The 23971-nt window shown below is 39.1% G+C and overlaps 1 protein-coding gene across 1 annotated transcript; it reads right to left on the bottom strand.

Annotated features, from left to right (window-relative positions):
* Positions 1–597: 597 nt before the first annotated feature.
* Positions 598–13258, bottom strand: LOC309599499 (granulocyte-macrophage colony-stimulating factor receptor subunit alpha-like). Its single transcript, XM_082331005.1, has 9 exons — positions 13207–13258; positions 6685–6814; positions 6417–6592; positions 5518–5657; positions 4035–4073; positions 2967–3105; positions 2307–2394; positions 1668–1749; positions 598–684 (listed from the first exon to the last, which is right to left on the bottom strand). The coding sequence occupies exons 1-9, from the start codon at positions 13223–13225 to the stop codon at positions 613–615; spliced, it is 885 nt and encodes a 294-aa protein (XP_082187131.1). The 5' UTR covers positions 13226–13258; the 3' UTR covers positions 598–612.
* Positions 13259–23971: the final 10713 nt, after the last annotated feature.

Here is a 23971-nt window from a genome sequence, read left to right as displayed (position 1 = left end):
GACAGTATCGAAGGCTTTACTGAAATCCAAAAAGATTACATCGACTGACTTCCCTTGGTCAACTAGGTGGGTAATGTTGTCATAGAAGAAAATCAAGTTTGTCAAGCAGGACTTTCCCCTCATGAATCCATGCTGGCTGGGACCAATGGCTGTGCTGTCTTTCAGGTGTTTTTCAATAACTCCCAAAATAATCTTCTCCATGATTTTGCCAGGCAGAGGTGAGACTGACAGGCCTGTAGTTACCAGGGTCATCCCTGTTGCCCTTCTTGAAGATTGGGACAAAGTTTGCCAGCTTCTTAGTTTATGCTTTTGCATGGTGCTGAAAAACAGTGTAATAACTTCCAAAGCACTAATGAAAGACTTTTTGCTGAAACATTGCAAGAATAGTCATCATAAGAAGAAACAAAACTAGTCCAAACAACTCAAATTATTTATGGAAAATGCAATCAAATACAAAGATGCTTTTAAAAAAGGATACTGCGGAATTGTCTCCACAGGCAATGCTATTTTCTCTGCTTGCAAGAGGGAGAGAATATGAAAAACCTATAAATCACTGCCAACAAGATACGTATGTTTGAAAAAATCCAAGTTGCTCATTTTACTTGCATGCCATTATGCCACTTCTTCAATAACTGTTACTATTTCTTCAGTTTCATGCTTTATTAATTGATTCTCATATTCTCTCTATTAAAGGAAGAACAAAATATTTCATTAGTGTTTCATGCATGAGGTTAGCCACCAGTTTACAATTTATGATTCTCCTGTTATTCCGGGAGTTGTTATTTATTATATAGAAGCTGTAGTGGGACTCTGTCAATGAGAGGACTGAAGTAGACATGTCTAGATCGTGCCTCCATGGTGAGCTCCCCAAAGAAGAACAAAAGACTTTTCAACTCAAAAACCAGAAAACTCATCTTTTTAAGCATAGTAAAGTTAACATGACAAAGGAAAAGAAAGTTAAAGGACTTATAAAGGCTCACCGGTGATCCAGTGTGTCCTTGCAGACACAGTTTTGCTTCCAGACCTGACTGTAGCCAACTTAAAGACTTTCAGCAAATTGCAGCAAACTTTGCAACATGCTCTCTAGATAGTTAGCTCCCCTCTGCTGCTTGCAATGTCTGTCTGTCTGTTCCTTCTTCTTCTCATGAGTCTCTCCAGCTCTCCACATGAGATAAAACCTCTCAGTTCCCTGCAATGCTTTCTTGCTTACCATACCCTAGAAAGTTTTCCTCCTTCAGCATCATTACCAAATACTAACATGGGTCTCAACATCTGCTATGGCACAACTATTTTTGGCCAGCAGTAGATTTCTTTTTCCCTTCTCTCCCCATAGCTGACCAACTGACTGATTCTGCATTATTATTGGGCTGAGCAGCTTAGGCTCAGCACTATTCTAGTGACAGCATATAGCTTATAGGGAGAGCAGGGTGAAATTGTGTATTTTCTCCAATGCTCCAGGTAGACAGATGACAAGTGTTTCAGAATGGAAAAGGAAAAACAGAAGAATTATTGCATATGGACCTTCTCTTTCAATACCCCAAAAACAAGAAAAAGAAAGAAAATTTATCCTTGCTTCTGTGCATCTTTCTGACACTTAGGTTATACCTTTGAGACTGCAATGGATTCTTATTTACAACAAATTTCAGGCAAATGGAAGGAAAACATACCTGGAAAATCATTGGAGAGATCTCATGGAATGCGTTTCTTGGCTGTGGTACTGTAGCAGATGTTTTTTTCCAATAAATGCTTCTACAACGACAAGAAGGGTTGGTGAAGAAAAGACTGTATGCAAACATATGAACATGTACTATGTAATAATGATCCTGAGGTATTATTTTATTCCTCTAAGACAAAAGCAGTGAAAGAGTAACTAAAAATTACATAGTCTGAATACAATGGTATCATTTCATTATTCAGAATTTGGATGATAATAATTTATTTTATGACTTATTAAAGAAGTACAGGAAGTTGCTTTTTTAAGGGCAATATCCTCAAAACAAGGAAACAATTTCATGTACCACCCATCTACATTGCAGGGTCTGATGGCAGGAAAGCAGCACTGATATAAGGCCTTGTCCCAGTACTGGAAAGCATTGTGTTATATTGATCAAGTGGATAACAAGGTTGGGAATCAGAAATATAGAGCCCACTTGAGAAACATCCAGCAGGTCATGATGCCTGCTATAGTTCAATGTCAATTTTCCCCCTCCCTCCTCTCCTTTAAAAGGAGACCAGAAATTTTCTGTTGGCAAAGAGGTGTTGTTCCAACTGCAGAATAAAAACTTTGCACGAGAAATAAGGCTTACACTGCGTAGAGAAAAAGTATGAGACTTGCTGCCAACACTGGTATCACAAATAACATATATGATGAAGCAGATGTGAGTTGTCCTTTTCCTGAAAGACAAGTAATCATCAAAGTATTGATTAGTATCACAGAACAGGAATGATTGCAAAGGTATGTGCAATCTGCTTTGCATGACAGTGTCAAACACTGGTATGAAAAGGCTTCTTCTTTAGCTTAGCGCCTCATTGCTTTGTAACATGTGAAGGAATGGGATGGATGACAGTATGTAGACTGTTTACGGTAACCTGAGACCTTACCAGGCATCTTGTGAGGAACTGAGGCCTAGAGAGTACTTCAGAATCCAAGGTGGCAGAGAGTAACAGGGGAAAAGAGAAGTTTATAAAGCCAGAAGTAGGAATGAAAGAAGGAAAAGAGCTAACAACAGACCTCAAAAAGGTCTGCTTTATTCACTACCTCCTTGCAAGAAGCACCCACTGTCACACCGGAATGCTTGGAGGCCTCCCTCATACTAAGAGATATGCCAATTCTTCGCTCCTTTTCATCCTAGCAAATTAATGTGCAAATATCAATGTGTTTTCACCTGTAAGTATGAAGTAATAAATGAAGCAGACAAGTAAGGACTGAGGGAAAACTAAGTCAAGGAGGTGACTTTCATTCTTACCAAACTCTACGGGTGTACTCCACTCTCCCCAGCTTGCGCTCACTAAACAACCATTGTCAGTTGCTCTGATTTTGACGCTGTACCTTTTTTCTGCACTGAAGCTCCCAAATATGTAGGAGTTTCCTGTGATGCTTCTTTCCTAAATACAAAACAACTAGAATGAGAACTTTTTATTCACTAGATGTATGATGTTAAGAATGCATCAGGATCATTTAATGATGGAAACAATTACAAAAGAAAATTTTACACATACTTCTGTGAACAGACTAGAGTGAAATAACAAATAGAAAATTATCTCTTAATAAATTGGCTTGTTCCATCCTAATTCCTTTTTCTGAATATTTTTGTTATTGGTGGTATGAAGATGAAATTTGCAATATTCTTCTCCAGCTCCTTAGCCTCTGCTAAACAATGAGACTTTGGGAAAAAAAAATCCAATAGTTTATTTTCAGTCTGTAAAGGTTTTATTCTACTATAAGGTAATTCTTTAAAGATCTGGCGTTCCCTTACCATGGATGTTTTCAAAACCGAGGCAGAGTTTAACAGCCAGATTATACAGAAGGGAAAAATTTTACATATATTGAAATCCTTCTCAGAAGAATATTGAGCCTTCTTGAAAACCTGATTTTTTTTTTCTTCCTTCTTTATACTGGCTTAATCTTTCAGGTGATATTTTCTTGCCTTCTGCATCTCAACACCTTCCAGAGACCATTAATAAAGAAAAAAATTCTCCAGATTTTGTGTGTCTGAGTGTAACATGGAATTATGATCCATATTTATACATATATATATATGAATTTGGTAGGAAGTACAAAAGACTGTAAAATAGAAGATTTTGTGACTTGCACAGAAGTAATATAAAGTTCTGGATGTGCAGGTATTTTTTGTACCATGTTTTATAAACAACAGTTTAAAACTTTGAGTTTAGGAAAATTGTCAATAAAGAGCATACATAGTATACTGAAACTGGTAGTGTGAAACCAAAACAATTTGGTTCGAGGATGCTCTGATATAGGTGACATTTCAACACAGCATAAACATTAGATTAATACAGTAATAAAGACTTACTGTTTTAGTTGTGGTTTTCATGTTTTTCTCAGGATCAGCCTAGCAAGAAGAGAAAATTTCAATTTTTATGATTGTTCTTTTTGTTACTATATAATAAGGGGTCCTGCCTTATGAATGTTTGATTTTCAGGAAAAAAAAACCACTTAATATTTCAAATGTATTCTTTTAAAGACTATAAAGTTAAGCTGTTCGTATCGGGTTTGCATGGCAAGGGTTTGGTAGCAGGGGGGCTACAGGAGTGGCTTCTGTGAGAAGATGCTGGAAGCTTTCCCTATGTCCGATAGAGCCAATGCCAGCTGGCTCCAAGCTGGTGTTGGAACAATGAACTCACAAATATTTCCACAAATATTTCACACTTTGTTTTTGATGGATATACTACTACTTTCCATATTCATGCAAGTCTTTAAAATACTTGCAATTACTGAAATGTATAATAACAATCATGTACAGTTAAGACCCAGAAAACCTGGATATTCTGTTCCAATAACCTGACAGAGCATTTCTTTTTATTCAAAGATGTGGATGGCTCTTTTCACTTTAAGTTAAAAAGAAAGGACACGGAACTTAATAAAACCCCACAATGAACAGATGCTGTATTACTGCCCCTTACATCTGATTGTGACAGCTGTGGTGCAACCATCCTGATTGTGTATGCTGCAGACCTACTTTAGATAAACTTAAACTCATAAACTCTTCAGCAACACTGTGCTGGTGTCAGTAAATGGAGGCAATAGGAAAAAGAAGGCAAGATTGGATATACAAAGGACAGGATGGAAAGTACACGGGTCCAGGTGGAGATACTTAAGGGCTCTTGCAGCACATCCTAACTTACAGGTGCACCTTGGTAATAAAGCATGTGTTACTTCTTTGGACCTAATTTAGTAATACTGTAAACCTGATTGAGCAGTAATGATGACTACAAGAATTAGGAACAAATGCAAAGTGAGTTTGTGAAAGACATGATAAAAAGTGACTGATGGGATAGGAGACTGCAAAGAGGAAAGCTACAGAACAGAAGGTTCTGACCTAACCATTGTAAACCAGCAGTAGGCCTGAAAGACTATGGTGGGACCCAAACAGCCTTACAGGGACACAGAAAATTGGTTGTATCCAATTTAACAGTAGCTTTGATTTTTTTGTAGTATATTTAGAGTTCATTTGGTGTTCCTATAACTGTTCATAATAAAGTCGTCAGGTAATATGGTCCATCCCCCTATATGTGCTAGAATAGCTATTCACCCTCAGTGTGCGGAATCCCTTGCCCAGTTTCTTTAAGGACCAGCTGTACAGTGGACTGAAAGCATTCTCTCAATTTGCTGCCCCTATTTGTGAGTGCCAGTAGTCCTCAGGTGCAAGAGGGTCACTACATATCAAAAAGGAGAGATTAGTTAAGTAGGGAAAGAGAACAGGGTATTGGCTGTATGGTAGTATGTGTGGAAATACAAGCATACAAAATGCTACTAAGAGTCATAATTATTCTTACCTTGTTTTCTATGACAATTTCATATTTGAAACAAGCTTGCATTTTCACATGACTTGTGCGAGGTGGTTGCCACCGAATTTCACAACTGTGAGAAGCTTCTGAACAGTTCACAGTGACATTTAATGGAGGGGTGAGTTTTTCTGCAATAATATAATCAGAAATACTATTGATTAATTATCAGATCTCTTCACTCTGCCTTTTTAAAATATAGGTTGATTTTCAAGCAACTGGTCTAAAAAGATGTAACGCAGCTTTACCAGAATTATTATATTAACCCTGTGTTCTGAAGCTCGACTGCCTGATTTAACACTGCAGTTGAAGAACCTGGAGTATCAGAGGCAACAACAGATAAAATTAAACAACACAAACCATTTGTTAGACTTCACTGAATTCAGCATATAATCTGTGCAGGGTTGGGGTTTTTTTTTAGTACTGCGTTCCTATTAAACAGAAGTTAATTTTTTTTTTTTTTTTAATTAGCAACATTCTTCCATTAAAAAAAAAGAAAGTTTTTGTTCACAGTGTTAAGATAATTAGTTCTTTTGTATTATATGGATGAACAGAATTATGAGATAATGATATAAAACCAACATCTAGATAGTCCCGCTCCTTAGCTTGTTAATCCCAAAAGATGACACCTTTCTTTCAGGGAATAAATATTTGACTGAAATGTTCACAATTCTCTGACCTATGATTTCAGATTGTCTCTGCATTCATTTGTTTTTGTTCATTCTTTTACTTTTGACTTTTCAGGCATCAAGGCTGGGGAAAAGGAAAAACAATAAACCTGTTCTGAGGAGCAGTATTTTACAAATGTATGCTTTTTCCAAGGGATGAATTTTTCATTCCCTTAGCATAAAACTGGAAATAAAATTGAAAAAAAAAAAAAAAATCCTTACCGATTTGGTACAGAATAATCTTCTCCTCATACGACTGAATGTTTTGTCCACTTCTAGACCCATTTACCAGGAAATAAGCTTTCTTATTTTTTATGGTCACATTTTGGAATCTACATCCTGTGTGCCTTCCAGAATTATCTTTGATGTAATTCTGGCATCCTGTGAAATCTTCTTCCCTTTACATGATATATTACATCAGTTAAATATTGACAGTGTCACGTGTCAGGCCAGAAATCAAAATTCCCTAGATTCAAGCAGACCTACTTACCTTGAGGTCTTCCAGTACAGGAAATATTGGGTATCTCTTGAAGCAGTCCTGCCCACATGCCACGTGCAGTTCATGAAGGAAACATTAAAAATGACACAGACAAAATTTTCAATGGCTGTCCCATTCATGCCTGCAAACACAGGAAGAATATCCCATGTCCACTCTGTGGAAAGACTGTATGACTGCTCAAATTGTCCAGATCTCTGCAAGCTAATTTAGTAACTTTTAGCCACCTGATTAGTAAATCCAACTGCATATTGTTTGGGTCTTGCAGTTACGTGCTTACTTTAAGATAGCAATGATTTTATTTGTGTTGAGCCATGAGGATAATCTAGCATTGTTACACATGCTGAAGATGAGACTAGGATTTAATCAACTCTTTAATCAAATCAGGCACAGTGATGTAGTGGAAACTAATAACAAAGGCAGTCACTAGTGTGTCCTTTGTTTAGATCCCCTGTTTGTCTAAGGTCCAGTCTACAGTGGAATATAAATTCTACAGCCATGAGCAAGGCAAGTTGTCTCTCCTGTGTTTGTCTTGGTTTACTTATAAAGGAGTAAGGATTTAAGATTTAAAATAACCTGTCCACCACTTTCTTCTGTGTAACAGTCGGGTGATTACAACCTAACCCTGAGACTGCTTCCTGAAGCTAACCCCTGCAGATGTGTCACGATTTTGAAGAGACAATGGCGTATTTTTTGATCTTGAATTGAAAATGGTTGCTAATCCATTCTGGCACTTCAGATTCAAGGATAGGGGGAATTTTGTTTGCACTGAACTTGATAGAAGCAGGCCTGAATATCCATGTCATTAGTGAAAAAACAAGACAAAATTGAAGCAGAAGTTGATAGCTTGCTTAAGTTAAAAGACTATTCGAGTTGTGTATTCACATGAGGAATGAATTTCTTGTGTGTTTCTTCCCTCTCAAAAGGTGAGATCTCCAACAGGAAACAATAATCATGCAGTACCTCTTCTTAACTACTATCATTATGGACTGAAGGACTGGGTCATAGCTTTCTGAGACAGTAATTCATTGAGCTTAAGCACCAGATGTACCACCTTTATATGTACCTCCCCAGTTAGCCTTAAAGCTCCCTATGTGTCTAACACAGGATCCCAAGCAAGGCTCAAAAGCCACCGTATTATGAGACCAGGTGACTGTCTCCTGTCCAAGCTTCACTGCAGTCCAAGCTGGAAGCCTCTTCTTCCTTATATTTTCACAGGCGTCTGATCACGACAGCACTGATTTCAAAAGAAATGCTGTTATTGAGCAGACCAAAACTTCTGACATCAGTGGATGCTTAGGGAGAAAAGTATAAGGAGAGAGAGAGCACCAAGCAGGCCTTTTCCTATAGGCTCTCTCATCCACCAGCAAGCAGTGCCCTATGGACTTGCAAAGTTAAAGGCTACCTCATAGATCACTGGGCTTAGCAGTCCGAGAAAGCCCGATCCCCCATTGATTTCCTTCATCCCTTTTGAACCCATTTATTTTTTTGGCTTCTACCACATCCCTTGCCAATGGAGCAATGGGAGAATTCAAAAGGTCTATTTTCCTTCTGGCTCCTTTCCTCTCTTTAGCTGTAATGTGAGAAAAAGTAATTCTTCTCCAGAAAAGAAGGAGCTCAAACACACTCTTGTACCTAATATTTTTTCATTACTTGCTCCAGGCAGCTATTGTGCTTCGTGGAGGCTTTTGGGACTACTCTACAGAACGAAGTTTCTTTCATTTGGGTGTACTACAAGTGTAGGCATATAATAAAGGTGGCTAGGATCACAGTTTCCAGAGGCAAAGGCTGTTATCTAGGAGACCTGACCTGTTGTGTAGCTTGGCTACAAATAGAGCTGGATGAATTAAACTCCATCCCTCAGAACACCTCAGTCACACTCATCACACTGGGAGTCAGCATGTGCTAGGAGAAATGTTGTCAGGGACAGGACCTTGCAAAGGAGTCTCAAGAGTAGCAACCATCTGATTCCTTTGGAAATAAAGAGGAATTGTTCAAGAGACAACAAAGTTGTCAGAGTACTCCTGGATTTCTGGAAAACGTCCTCTCTTCCAAGAAGAAGGTTGAAACTGTTTCAAGAGCTTGGTTCAGCAGCATTTCTTTCGACAGCAGTGTTGGCCTAAGCATCCCCTGTTCTTCCCCATCCTCCATGGCTCCTTCCTGATTCCATCCTGCCTCCCTGGTTGTGATAGTGCCATTCCTTGTGGGGCCTCGTAGTGAGTAGTTCTGAAGAAGCGATCATCACTAAAACTAATAATACTCCTCCCACCCCAGCAGTTTTAGTTTCTTCTTGTTTTTTCATCTGGCTTAGCATCCTTTACCACAAACAGAAAAGCTCATCTGAGATGACAGTGTAGGTTAGCAACAAAGAGCCAGAGGACAGCTGTCTAAGCTATTTCTGCTGCTGCAAGAAATGTTGATCCCTATCTAGTCACTAGAGGCATCTAAGCTCTCAGAATAGAGTCGCTTATATCCAACTTATGTGTAAGTTTATGTATATATATGTATAATAAGCCACTCTGGAGACTCCAGTGATTATGGTACTGTACTGAGGTGATGGACAGCTTTGCTCAGTTCTCTGGTCTGCCACAGATCCACTTTATGACACAGGGTCAATCAAATCTGTGTACTTCACTTCCTCATTTACAAAAGAAATAGAGAAGTTTTCTTCCCATCAAGAAATTGTGAAGTAACTGCAGCAGTCTGAAGTATGAACACAGGTGCTGTGCAAGAGTGTTAGGGGGATGGGCTTCATAAAGCCTTTGGCAATGCTGAAAATCTAAAGAAAAAAGGGTTATTCTTATTTCAAATCAGATCACAACCTGGTTCACATGTGGCCCAACAAGCAGTTGAGTTGGCTGGCGACACAGGAAATAAGGTGAAAGGAACTCCTAAAATGACATTGTGGTCAAGGAAAAAGCAAATGAAACCACATGCTTGGCCTCTTCAGTGATGGCTTCAGTTTTTTATATCCAAGAGAAGCATATAGAGATATACTCAGATGTTCTTTAATTAGCCTAAGTTCTACAGCTAGAACATTACTCTGCCTACAAAACAGCCATGATCAGCTGCACAGTGTCATGTTCATATAACATCAAACACATGCTGGGAAGATCACTCAGATATGTGTGAGTCACTCTATTCCCTTTGCTGACAGGACGTTTTTCCCAGGTTTTGAGGGGATTTATTTTTCATTTTTTCTTTATTCACCTTTCTGTGCCTATGCCAAAGAAAATCTAGCAGAGTAGACAAGTATGACTACCTTTTTTTTAAGGTTTATTTTGACCCTACTGTATTCACCCCTAGTGTGAGTTTTACAGTTTTATTTTTAGCAACACCTGGAATGCAGCTAAGTGTTCATGAGACATTTCTCCCATTATCTCCCATTATTTCAATGAGACACTGAAATTTTTCTCTTTCCAGTTTATACTCGAGGACTCGCTAAATTGTCCTAGTGGCTTCTTCCTTAATCACTTGTCGTGGTTTAACCCCAGCTGGCAACTAAGCACCACCCAGCCGCTCGCTCACTCCCTCCCCTGTGGGATGGGGAGAAAATCAGAAGAGTAAAAGTGAGAAAACTCATGGGTTGAGATAAAGACAGTTTAATAGGTAAAGCAAAAGCCACGCAAGCAAGCAAAGCAAAGCAAGGAATTCATTCACTACTTCCCATCAGCAGGCAGGTGTTCAGCCATCTCTAGGAAAGCAGGGCTCCATCACGCATAATGGTTACTTGGGAAGACAAATGCCATCACTCCGAACATCCTCCCCTTCCTTCCTCTTCCCCCAGCTTTATAGGCTGAGCATGACGTCATATGGTGTGGGATATCCCTTTGGCCAGTCTGGGTCAGCTGTCCTGGCTCTGCCCCCTCCCAACTTCTTGTGCACCCCCAGCCTCCTCGCTGGTGGGGTGCTGTGAGAAGCAGAAAAGGCCTTGACTCTGTGTAAGCACTGCTCAGCAATAATGAAAACATCTCTGTATTATCAACACTGTTTCCAGCACAAATCCAAAACACAGCACTGTACCAGCTACTATGAAGAAAATTAACTCTATCCCAGCCAAAACTAGCACACCACTCCTGTTTTAATAACCCCATATTTGTCACTTCTTTATCATTATTTCCTTAAAAAAGAGGTAGGACCAGACTCTTATGATCCTCTTCTGTGAGCTGTGATGCAAAGAAAAGTTTAATTTCTCTGTAGTACACTCTTCCTTCTGAACTGCCTCCTATATTCTTTGATAATGATAATAAAATACATACGCAAGTATACTAATATCCTCACAAGGATCCTTTATTTCACACATGAAAAACACATTTTCCCATATTTCAGTATCTTTAGCTATATTTGAAAACTTTTTTGACATGCTTTATATCTTTTCATGAAAGAGGTAAGGTACTTAACTGAGACAGACGTGATGATTGTGATTGCACCCAACTGCATAACAACCCACTGTTTTAAGCACACACAGTGCTTCTTTTATTTATTTATTTACTTTTCTTGAGTCAACTTAGATTACCTCCATCTCTTGGGCAGATGTTAGAAACTGTGTAGGAGTAGTAGCTGCAGAAAAATAGCAGGGAAAAGAAAATCTGGCTCTGCAATCCTTTGTGGTGATCAGGATTATTGACAGGGAAGGACAGGATCTCACCTCTTGGCCTTGAGCCCAAGAGAATTTTTACTCTTATTCAGTAGTGCTTGAATAGAAAATGCATAAACTGCTCTTGACTCTTGGACACAATGGATCAGATAACTTGTAAAGGGTTGTAAATAACATACGTGCTATTGGAAATGAATAAAAGGAAATTAAATTGCTTTAACCTTTTTACCTAACTCTGAAGATGCTGTCAGTTGTGGGGTAGAGTTTGTCTTACCTAAACTTACCCAAGTGCTGTATAGATATGCCCACAAGGGAACCAGTAATTCTACACTGCCTTAATAGTGGCTGGAAAGAAACAGCTACTTGAGACACAGGTTATTCAACATAGTCTAGGACAAGATGAATGAAGGCTTCACTATGTTTATTTCCTGCCAGTCACGGAAAAGATAGCCCAGGGTGACCGTCCCAGAGTGATCCTTCTAAGACTAAGCTATCCACCGTGGTCAGGTGAATCCAGGAGGATTTATTCCTTTCCCCTCTTACATGATCTGGAATCCACATGTAAGTACTAAACAGAAATGCTGCCACTGTTCTTTTCTTACTGAAAACTGCAAATTTATTTTTGAAAATGCCTTTTCCTCCTCTTTCTTATACCTGTGTTAGTATCATGTGCTGCTTCTCTTTAGAAAAACAGTTGCAGTAGAACAGTGCTATTTTCCCCAGAGGTGGTCCAAACTTTCTTTCACATCTCAAATAATTCCTGTGCAGATTACTGATCAAAATCTTAAGGCAACATAAAGTATTTTTGTGTGAAGTTGTTTCCTTTCTGCATTGTAGTTTATAAACTTTCTATGAAAACTGGCTACTGCTAGACTCCATGCTACAGCACAAGCCACACTCTCAGTTACCTCTCAGGGCATGCTGAATCCTGACATATGTCCACAGGAGATGGTCATGCTAGGAATTTGGAAAGATCAGTGAGGTTCAAATAGTGCTGCAGTGGCTATTCTCATCCAGGTTGATTAGAGAGTTGATTAGATGAGAATAAAAACTATCCAATAACCTGCTGATTATAAGTAACATAAAACCATGTAGCTTATCATGCCTTGATATTGCTATGATTTTTATAATCAATGAAAAGGAAGGTTTGTATTTGAAAAAAAAACCCAAACCTGATGCTTTGGTTCTATATCACTATTTTTTATTAAGGAAAATATCTTATCTATGCTGGGTATAGTACTTACAACTAGGTCTCTGATTTCCAAGCTTTGCCTTTGAAACACTTGGAAAGTTATTTTTGTCTGAGGGAATATATGAAATTGAATTATTGCTTACATGTTGGATGTGCTATGAGGATAAAATTATGCCTACATTCCTGCAACATTTTCAGAGAACCGTGTATATGTGAAATCTTCTACTTCAGTATTAAAATTGCAATAAGAGAAAAGACACTGGCATACTTCCATTCTACTTGTGCCTAAATGCAGTACTCCTAAAAGGGATTCACTCTGCATAGTGATTTTGCTCTATGGATGTAAAGAGCTAAAACGTGAACATTTCCAATGTGACTGTGTTTTCAAAAGAATACAGAAAGTGACATAGGCACTCTTCAATGCTGTAATGCAGGTTTTGACTTAACAAGCAAAATACTGCTATGTGGATGAGGCCAGTAATACTAGAAACTCTGCTAATTTTAAAATATTTTTGTATAATTCATTTCAGACTGTAGAAAAAATACATCATCAAAATTTTGGCTAAGACATTCATCAGACAAAAGCATGCATTTGCAGGTAGTATCTATCCACATCTCAGTTATTTCAACAACATTAAAACTAGCACAAATAACAAAATGCCATATTTCTTTGCCTAGCTGCTTTGGAGTAAAAGTAAACAACAGACAAAGACAAAAGTAAACCTACCTTCTCCTTGAAAACCCATTTCCTTGTGGCAGTTACAGTAATGGGTCACAAAAAGGACAGAACCTGTGAATTTGCCTTGCTGGCATATTTTTGTATGCTTTGACAATGTGATTTCTTTATTAAGTTCTTTTGAACCCCTAATGTAACAGGGTGTAGAAATCCCGCCTACGTCTTACTCATTTCCCTTACCCTGTACTTCTGTAATGTAATGGGGAAAAGTGCAGTTACAGCCATTGTTTTTCTACAGGGAGACAAATAGGTCAGAATAGAAGGGCACCCTTTTTAATCACTTCATTCACATAATTTTCACTCATTTCTGTCATACATTTTTCATATGGGCATTTGTACAGGGCACAACTTCAAAGGTAGGTGAATATATGAGTCTACCTTCTGGCTCAGGTATAGGTCAGGTACCATTGTTTCAAGCCATGCCACTATTTTCTGCTTATTGCTTAGGGTTACTGCCCCGCACAGGAGAATAAGTCCAGTGCTCTGGACTTCATAACAGCTGTTGCCAGCTTTGCACTAGCCAGCCTCATTTCCTGTAGATGGGTAACGAACCAATGTCATCACCTTGCACAACTTTTCCACTTGATGTGTACACATTCTTCTGGGCTGGGTGAATTCAACACACAGACCAGGACATGTTTGTTCACGTATGCGAATGCCCTGAGTGTACCAAATCAACACTACGTTACTTGTCTGTGCTCATGTCCTGGTCCCAGGAAGGTATGCAGTCCCCCTTGCTCTCTGGCTGCAGAGTCTGAACGTCCTCTTTCCAACTGCATTCAACAATGTGAGCACACAGTGTGGTGCTAACACAGTCTGTTGTGCACTGCCCAGGCATGGAGATCCACAACTGCCTGTGTTAGCAGGCTCCAAAATGAGTAATCCCAAGCCTTTTTTGCCATCTTTACTGCTTTTGACACTGAAGAGTGTGCCTGGGTCCTGAAAGATGTTTGTTCAGCAAAGCAACTTTCTGTGAACTGAGAAACATAGCACCTGCCTTTTCATGTACCAATAGTACAGTCTGATTACAGATCCCGCTGCCTTTCTCACCTTTATATAATTTGATTAGGAAAATGAAGTTATTAAAGTAAACAACAGCATTTAAATCTGATTAGTTATAACATTCACTGAGTATACCAGTCTTACTGTACATACCTGTTATATCTCACTGGAGGAGTGGTAAATCAGATCAGATCGGGCCTGCTTCTCTTTGCCTGTATCTTGTATAGCTTCATTCCCATCAGCCTCTGTTTTTGTTGCTCTTCTGGGCAGAGGAGGAATCGCGGGGGTTCTTGAGAAGATGTTTCCTCTTCTTCAGGTCTCAATTCCTCAATTTTATTCATAGAGTAGACAAGAGGACACTGGCATGTTTCCTGCTAAGACACTTCATGTCAGGAGCTGAAGAAGTAAGACCTTTTGTTCTCTTTCTCACTTTCTATTGTAGACACTTCTATAAAATTGGAGTGAATTATGGTTTTGGGATAGATTTGCGTCAGTGAACCTGAAACCTCATTTTCTATAAGGTATGTATGTACAACCTGCCCAGCTGGATGACAATAATGCTGTGCAGGGTGGAAGTTAACAACTGATTCTCATATGCACCCATAAGGTGCACAGAATGAAACAGGTCTCATCTGAAAAGGATGTAAGTATGTAATCACACTGACATCAAAGCTTTTCAGTATAGTAGGAAATACTAGTTGCTGTGTAGTGGACGCAATCTGCAATCCTGTCACTATTATTTTCTAGTTTAATAAATGAGAATTTCTCAGAAGGTTTAACATTGTTAGAGGGATGAAATATCCAGGAAAAAAACTGTAATAGTCCAGTGATTTCTTGGATTTTTCTGGTTATGTTCTTTAGCTCATTGGCAGGATTGTTGCTTTCCAAAGTGTCAGTTAATTCTACACTCACTTTTAATAAACTATTGACAAAGCACATTGCCACCATGTCCTTGAACCTGTTGAGGGCAGATTGCCTAGGAAAAAAAAGGAAATTAAAGAAATGGAAGGATTTAGAAAGGCCAGAGCAGAAAAGCATCCAGATCCCATCAGTGGTACATACAAACTTCTAGACAATTGGACACTTGATGTGCACTCTCTACGTGCCAGCCAGAAGGAAAAATATGGGACCTGATCCAGAACCATAGGCATCACTAGGTAATCTATCATTGAACACATGAGCCTTCAGGTGAAGGTACTCATGAAAACAGCAGAGTGGGATCATGCAGAATAAAACAGGGATGTTTTCTTTGTCAACAGTGACAAAGGAAGAACTTGTTCTTCCATTTGGTTCAGACCTTAGTATTTAATTTAGCTCCAAGATGTGGTACCTAGTGAACTTGCACATGAGTTGCATTCACTACGTCTTCCCTGAAACAATATATGAATTGTTTGCAATTAAAACCCCAAAATCATGACCTATCCTCAGGAAATAAGTGTCACTGCCAAAACAGAAACATAATGGCTTTCATGATGAGAGTTCTAGGTAAGGTACAAACTGGTACAGCTTTCAGACCAACTGGTAGGTCTTAGGGAAAACAAGATTTTCAACACTATTTCTCTTTCACTGTTCTGTAGCATACAGAAAGGTAACCACCAGGTTGTGAAGTGTGATTTTATGTTATTATGTTCAGGTTGAACAAAAGCTAATTGCTGATCTTGGGACTAGTGTGCATACTGTTTGGCCATCGAGGAAATCTCATTACTTACGACATCTTGCAATGACTAGAGAAAATTCAGTCAAACTAACTCTGCCTCTGTAGCAGATGTGGCAAGATGCCAAGCTGCCACCAGATGAGCTTTAACACTTTGTAAGACAAGTGCTCTCATGGCAATCCAGCATGCAAGTTATTCATGCTCTGTTTACTGATGAGATAAAGAAAAAAACCCCAAGCATCAAGTGGCAGTCTACAGCTGCAAGGCAAAGCACCAATGTTATTACCTTTCTCTGAAGGGGATTGCATAAAACATTTCACAGGATAAACATACCAAGAAAGGTTGATGTTGTAATTTCAGACAGAAATCAAGAAAGCCTCTTTGAGCCTGGTAGGATGAGCAAACTGTGGAGAAAGCCAAGGGGTGTCGGTAAGAAGACATAGAATTTGTTTAGTCTTCCAAAGCTGATGCTGCTTCTTGCCAAAGTCCCTTCAGCAAGAGAAACACCTTCCCGAAGCAAGTGAGGGGCTGAAGCACGTACGTGCCAGAGCATGTGGGACAATAGCGGTACTGATCTGAGAAGAGCTATGTTATGTGGCTATTTATAGTTCTTAAAAGAATACTTTCATCAAGAATGACCATAAACAGCAGGCAAATAGGAGAAGTCCACAATTATGCCAAAAGTTCGTTTTGACAAATAGCATTATGGCAATGTCTGGGAGGTTGAGAGACCTTGTGAATTATGGGCCATTGTATTTATTCAGTACAATTATTGTCTTCATAAAACAGAAAATGAGAGAGAAGAAAAACTTAGTTGTTCTGATTGCTGCTCTGTAGAGGAATTGAAAGAGTCTTGCTAGAGGATAAAGATAGTGCTGAGACTTTTGTGTCTGCTCAGCTTCTGTAATTCTTTAAACTGGACCCTGCAGATTCTCAGAACAGAATTATTCTTGGAACCCCAAGTCCCAGCACTGGAGAAGCTGGGTCATGATGTAACTGTTACAGTGAATTAAGACACAGGAAACTGGGCTGGTATAAAAGCCTTGATTTATTATCAAGTGAATTCTCTTATTTATGAAAATTTTTCATCTAGGTCAGAAAAGTTAAAACCTTCAATATGTATGACTTAATGAAAATTCACAAAATGCCCAAGATCACCTCTGCAGAGGATTTGGGGTAGTACATATGCATCCCAGTCTTGTCATTCAGAGTCTCATAATGAGTGTTTGACCTAGACGTGGATGTTTTCACCAAACCAGTCAACTTGAAGATGAAGTTTCCCTTAGCTGCTGTACAGTCTGAAGGATGATTTGGTTTGCTTAATGAAAGGGAGGGGAGTTGCATGCCAGAGTAGTCTAAAAGCATCCTTTACTAGACCAGCACGTTTTACCACAGACTTTTTGGGTCAATCTGTATTCTTCTTAAAACCAAAATAATTATACAAGCTTTATATGACTAGTTTTGTAATCTTTAACTTAAAACATAAGAATTCAAAAATTTGCATTTAGTCTTCTTCACAGCTAATGCTAAGAAAGAACATCATTGTTATAGTCAAGAAAAAGTTGGTAATCAAAAGAGAATCATTCATTTTTATTTTAGTTTCTGTGGCTTAATCTGTTTTAAATTTATCACCTTTTATGTGAGGTATCAGAAGAAGAAAGCAAGTGATATTAGCAACTTGGATATGGCTTAGAATCGATTTTTACTTTCTGTGGGGTTTTTAATTTTTTTTTTTAATTCCACCAACAAATATACATGTCTGTGTAGTAGAATTGCCCGAGCCCCAAGCTGGCTTCAGGGCCAGTGATGTTTTCTGTAGAACACAAACACTGGCTTCACCTTTGGACATGACTAAGCTATGTTTAAAATCTTAGAAGCAGAGTTTATACCCTTCCAAGAAACAGGGCTAAGAATCTATTGGCTGAATTTGGTTCAAATCTGCAAATACCACCAGGTCTTCTCAAACTACAAAATTGGCTGATTTTGTCCAAAACCCTACTTTTCCTTTATTTGTGGCATCCAGTCATTTGTTTTTCTAATAGACATAAAGTGATTTGTTTTTCTAATGACTAAGACACTCTGAGACTGTAGCAAGGAGATTTGTTTTTACTCCTTCTGTTTTGCACGTTAGAAGAAAAGGGGGAATTGCAGGCAACTGCAGCTGATGATATGTTGACATCACATGGTAAGGGAAGTGTAAGCATAAGTTTGCTGCATATAAATTTGTCCATAACAGTGCAGAGCTCCGGACACCTAGCATATCTCAGTATAGGGCTATCCAGCAGGTACACTAGATAGCCCTATCATGGATATTGCACTACTTGGAAGCTGAAATATAGCTCATCACCTCACTGTGTGGTGGTGACTGGTCCCGACGTTTAATTTCAGTTTACAAGAATTAATTTTTCACCGTCTTCCCTTTAATTTCATGGTTTAGCCTGCTTGTTTCTGATCCTAGGCTACCATCATGTGGCCACTTTGAGAATCTGCCCAAGTAACGGAAACAAAAACTGATTAGCCTGGAAAGCAGCAAGGTACTGCCTGTGTACAAGATGAAGGCCACATATAGCTTTCAGAGGGCTTAATTTTGATTCTTGATTGCACTCAGCCCTCTCTTAGACTCTCCACCCTTTGGTTTGTGTCTGTTTTGTTCTGCTTTAATTCTTCCCCCAAACACTGACAAAACATACCCTAATTTCAGAAGGAAAAGGTGCACATTTTTCTGTAAGTAGAGGCATTGGGCCACTCCATGCATTAAACTCTAAGATACAGGTTTATCTATGCCGGACATTTCTGCCCAGCCATTCCAAACTCAGAGTTTCAAATCATCCCTATGTAAATTCCTTCTGTAAGGCCTTTGATATGGTCCCCCACAACATTCTTGTCTCTAGATTGGAGACATATCAGTTTGACAGATGGACTGTTAGATGGCTATGAAATGGCTGGATGGGCACATCCACTGACTTACAGTCAATGGCTCAATGTCCAAGTGGAAACCGGTAATGAGTGGTGTCCCTCAAGGGTCCACACTGGGACCAGTACTGTTTGACATCTTCACCAATGGCACAGATAGTGGGACTGAGTGCACACTCAGCAAATTTGTGGATGACACCAAGCTGAGTGGTGCACCTGATTCACTAGAGGGAAGGGATGCCATCCAGAGGCACCTTGACAGGCTTGAGGGGTGGGCCCATGCAAACCTCATGAAGTTGAACAAGGCCAAGTATAAGGTCCTGCACCTGGGTCAGGACAATCCCCAATCTTAATACAGACTGGGGCATGAACGTGTTGAGAGCAGCTCTGCGGAGAAGGACTTGAAGATATTGGTGGATGAAAAACTGGACACAAGCTGGCAATGTGCATTTGCAGCCCAGAAAGCCCATTGTATCCTGGGCTGCATAAAAAGAAGCGTGGCCAGCAAGTCAAGGGAGGTGATTCTGCCACTCTGCTCCACTCTCATGAGACCCCACTGGAAGATTACGTTCAGCTCTGGGGTCCCCAGCACAAGAAAGACGTGGACCTGTTGGAGCAAGTCTAGAGGAGGGCCACAAGAATGATCAGAGGGCTGGAGCACCTCTCCTATGAAGAAAGGCTGAGAGAGTTGGAGTTATTCAGCCTGTAGAAGAGCAGGCTCTGAGGAGACTTTATTGTGGCCTTTCAATATATAAAGGGGGCTTATAAAAAAGACATAGAGAGACGTTTTACCAAGGCCTGTAGTGACAGAACAAGGGCCAATGGTTTTAAACTGAAAGAGGGTAAATTTATATTGGATTTAAGGAAGAAAGTTTTTATGATGAGGGTGGTGTGACACTGGAACAGGTTGCCCTGAGAAGTTGTGGAAGCTTCTTCATTGAAAATGTTTAAGATCAGGTTGGATGGGACTTTGAGCAACCTGATCTAGTGGAAGATGTCCATGACCATAGCAGGGAGATTGGAGTAGATGATGTTTAAAGGTCCCTTCCAATCCAAACCATTCTGTGATTCTGTAATTCTATAAAATATGATTGTAGTAAACACTCTCCAAACCTCATGCTTCTGAGCTATTATTTGAGACTGTGAATCAAAGCAGACAAATATGGAAACATCTGATGCTACAGATTCACAGCTGTCAGGGTAGGAACAGAGATCTCCAGGTCAAACACAAGCCTATACTGTGGAACAAAACTTTGTACCAAATAAAGGCTCTTGTTCTGGACTAATTTTTATTCATATAGTAATGGAAATAGTATTAAAAAAGAAACTACATACTTAATATATTCATTGCAGAACTGACTTGGATTCTTTGTTGGAGCTCTTCATGAGAAAATAATCTATGTTGGAGTCTATTACAATTTGAAACCTACATCCAGTCTCCAACCAAATGGAATGTTTATTGTGGTGTTAACATTTCACCTTGCCCTTTTTCTCCATGTACAACAAGTTTTTTAAAAATTGGAAAAATGGATATAATTTAGATAAAGATTTTTAGCTACATTGTTAACTCCTGGTCCTGGCTTTTATTTTATTTTATTTTATTTTATTTTATTTTATTTTATTTTATTTTATTTTATTTTATTTTATTTTATTTTATTTTATTTTATTTTATTATTTTATTTTATTTTATTTTATTTCATTTTGTTTTATTTTATTTTATTTTATTTTATTTTATTTTATTTTATTATTTATTTGCCAGAGTTAAAGATCTTAAGCCTTTTTACCAAAACATAAGTTCCATTACCAGAGTTTATATACTAATAAGGAGCAGATCAATGCTGAATTTGCAGGCAGACTGACTGACCAGGCTAAATGAAGCTTTTTTTTACAGTCACTTTATACATTATAGCTGCACACAGTGAATGTTAAACAAGACTTCAAGGATGGGATTAATTTCTGAAGTGTAGATTAAAAACTGCATATTGTAGTCATCTGTACATTAGTTACATGACTCTGCTCATTTCAGACTCTGGAGAGAAATGGATACTTTCTGGGTGCAAATGAACAGGATGGGGGGAATGTTGTTTTGTCAGAGTGTATTTCTTTTCATTGACAATAATGATAGCCGAACCTGATTTGTGCAGATATAAATATCTCCACTGAAAAGACATTTCTTCATTTCAGAATCCTTTGCCTTTTAAGTTGCAATGACAATATGATTATTCCCAGAAAAGTGATATGCATCAGTCTGAAATTGGGGTTATGCAGCAGTAACGTAAGTACTTTCATTTCTTTCCCATGAACTCATTATTGAACTCTGACCCACAGACAATTGTTCTCAGGTTCTTCAGTCATTTCCGGTCTAGGCTATGCTGAGTATTGTGTAAAAAGATACTAAGGAAGTAAACGTATGGCGTTCTTCCTTTGCCTTTCTGTATTTCTTAGTAAACTTAGGCTTATCATGTTCTAATCGTTACTTTCTAGTGAGGTTTTGCATTAGAGCAGTTTTCTTCTTAGAAATACCTCATTCATTGGTCTGTTGTTCAAGTTTGTGAGATATACTATCCAAGCTAGTTCTGCTTTTCTTTTTTTCTTTCAAGTTTTTTTAACAACTACTTATCCTTTATTTTTCAAGTTGGTGTAGTTTTTCCTTTGAGATATTCAGAAAAGATGCAATACTTCCTAAACTCTAAATATTAAATAGTTGTTAGTACCCTTTCCACCCATATGGGTCTCTGTAACAGCAACTCTGTTTTTAGCTGTAAAACAGCACACACTGTGCTGTTGACCCTGTGAGACTCCCTCAGCCTCTCTAATATGCACTTTGCTGTATCAGCAAGGGGATACTATTTCAACAAGACATAACTGGGTGCAATGTAGGTAGTAAATTCTGGAACGAGACCTTGTTTGTTTCTATGGCACTTCAATCTGGGGAGCACTTAGGACCTCTTCTGGTACCCTAGTGTATGAGCACCTCTAATACGACACCTGGTGAATGTGATACACTCAGCAATGGCAAGATGCCCACAGTGTTCTTCAAGGCATAATTGCTACGTGACTCTCCTGTGCTTCAAACTCTGACAATCCCTTCTTACCACACAGCCTTTGTTTTAGTGATAATAATTATTTAGTCCAAATCACGTGCAAAGACCAACTGAAAAGGCCTTGACAGTCTTTGTCAAACCCAGACACACTGAACAGTTCTGGCAGTAGTCTCTACAGGACATGTGTCAATATAGTATTTTTACAGCAAAGTTGAAAGGGTGAGCAATGACCAAAGTGATATGGCAAATGAATAAAACAATTCTTCTCCAAAGATTAGGTTACAACCTCATGACAGTAATGTGTTCTGCATTGTCATTACTAAATCCATAAAGCCTCCTCTAATATCTACAGCATTAAACATTCCCAGACTATTTTTGAATAGAAAATATCCCAGGCCTGGCTGCAGTCCGTCTTCATCATACTGACATGTCTTTCTCAGATTTAGCGGCCTTCTCTACTGATCTGTTGATCACAAGTTTTTCTTGATTTGGCTAATCTTCTTTCTGTTCAAATAGCACATGTCAAAAACCCAGCCACATGGTCATAGGTCTGATCTAACAGGAAGTGATCAATGCTAGTCTTCCACCCAGCAGAAGGGCTGCATTTGGAAGAAAAGCACCTCTTCAGCAATTTCTCCTCCAGGTATTGGTAAGTCTAGGTGAGATAAGGTAAAAGTATGTACACCAGCTGCAAACGTCATCTGCTTCTGTAGTGCTATATGATATAAATTGGCTAAAAGTCATATTTTGGTGCAACAGTGTGGTGGGTTAGCGTTGGCTAACTGGCAAACTCCCACCCAGTTGCTTGCTCACTCCCCTTCCTTAGAAAACAGGAAAAATAGAGGAATGAGAGCTCATGGGTTGAGATAAGGACAGGGAGATTGCTTACCAGTTACCACTGTGGGCAAAACAGACTTGACTGTTTTGAAAATTTGAAAAATTAATTGAAAATTAACTTTCATTTATTGCCAATTAAAATAGATAGGGGTAGTGAGAAACAAAAAGACAAACATTAAAACAACACCTGCCTCCCCCCCACCCCTGCCCAGGCTCCACCTCACTCCTTCACTTTACACTCCTCTACCTCCCAAGTGGTGCAGGGCGGATGGGGACTGGGGGACTATGATAAATACATGAACAGTTCATCTCCACTGCTTTCCTCTTCATGCTTGTTCTCTGCTCCATCACAGGTCCTCCATGGGCTGCAGTGAATCTCCACTCCATGATGGAGCATCTGCAACTCCTCCTCCTCCTCCAACCTTGGTCTTCCCTCTGCTTTTTCCTCACTCTTTTTGCTCCCTTCTCCTCTCTCTATCCAGCATTTCACCCCCTTTCTTAAATATGTTTTCCCAGAGGTACCACCGCCTTGGCTTCTGGGCTCAGCTGTGTCCTGCTGTGGGTCCACTGGAGATGGCTGGAACAGGATACAGGACAGCCCCTGGTGTCTTCTCACAGGGGCCACCCCTGCAGTCCTGGCCACACCTATCACCACATCTGACCACGTACACCCACTGCATGTTAAAATAAGTTTCTAGTGCTTTGCTTTTTCTTACAAAAATAAACAGAAGAGTGAATTAAAATTGAGCTAGAGCTCAACAGCACTTTCTCTGGGATGTCACCTGCGTACAGTCATTCTTACCAGCAAAATAGTTACAGGTCAGAGTATGCAAGGACATTTCTTGCTCCTTAACTACTATGCTTATCAGAAGTAATGACCCAGTCAAGACAGGTTACTAGCAATTTCAGGAGAAGATGAAGTGTGGAATAGTCTTCATGTGATGTACCCAAAAGAGGCTTTGGTTTAAGTATGGGGATATTTTCCTAAAGCTGAGATCCTAATAGATATCTACAGGCCAGTTGTTACTGGAAAAGTCATTCCAAACCCATAGGGTGGGACTTTTCTCTAATGTTAACCATCTAAAAATTATATCCAAGTCTGATCCAGAGTCTCACGCAAGAGGGAAAGACTCTGAATTATCCATGGGATAATTCATTTGCTCTGCCTCATGGGGTAAGATTAAACTTGTAACAGACACCTAAATCGTAACAAGTTCATTAATTCTTATTCTCTGTGAGGGGAACCCAAAGTTATGAGCCCAAACTTAAGGATATTTGACAGATACCTAAGTCATAGCAGATGAA

Source organism: Platalea leucorodia (genome assembly GCF_965183815.1).
Source record: "Platalea leucorodia genome assembly, chromosome: 2".
Taxonomy (NCBI): domain Eukaryota; kingdom Metazoa; phylum Chordata; class Aves; order Pelecaniformes; family Threskiornithidae; genus Platalea; species Platalea leucorodia.
Note: the sequence above shows the minus strand (reverse complement) of the source record. Positions and strands in the feature narration are given on the sequence as shown.

What these genes read in the sequence shown, in the direction of transcription:
- LOC309599499 (XM_082331005.1), bottom strand. An exon ending in GATTATTCTGTACCAAATCG is followed by an intron (nt 5,658 to 6,416) that starts GTAAGGATTTTT and finishes ATATTATTGCAG; the next exon opens with AAAAACTCACCCCTCCATTA. An exon ending in TCTCTCCAATGATTTTCCAG is followed by an intron (nt 685 to 1,667) that starts GTATGTTTTCCT and finishes TTCCTTTAATAG; the next exon opens with AGAGAATATGAGAATCAATT.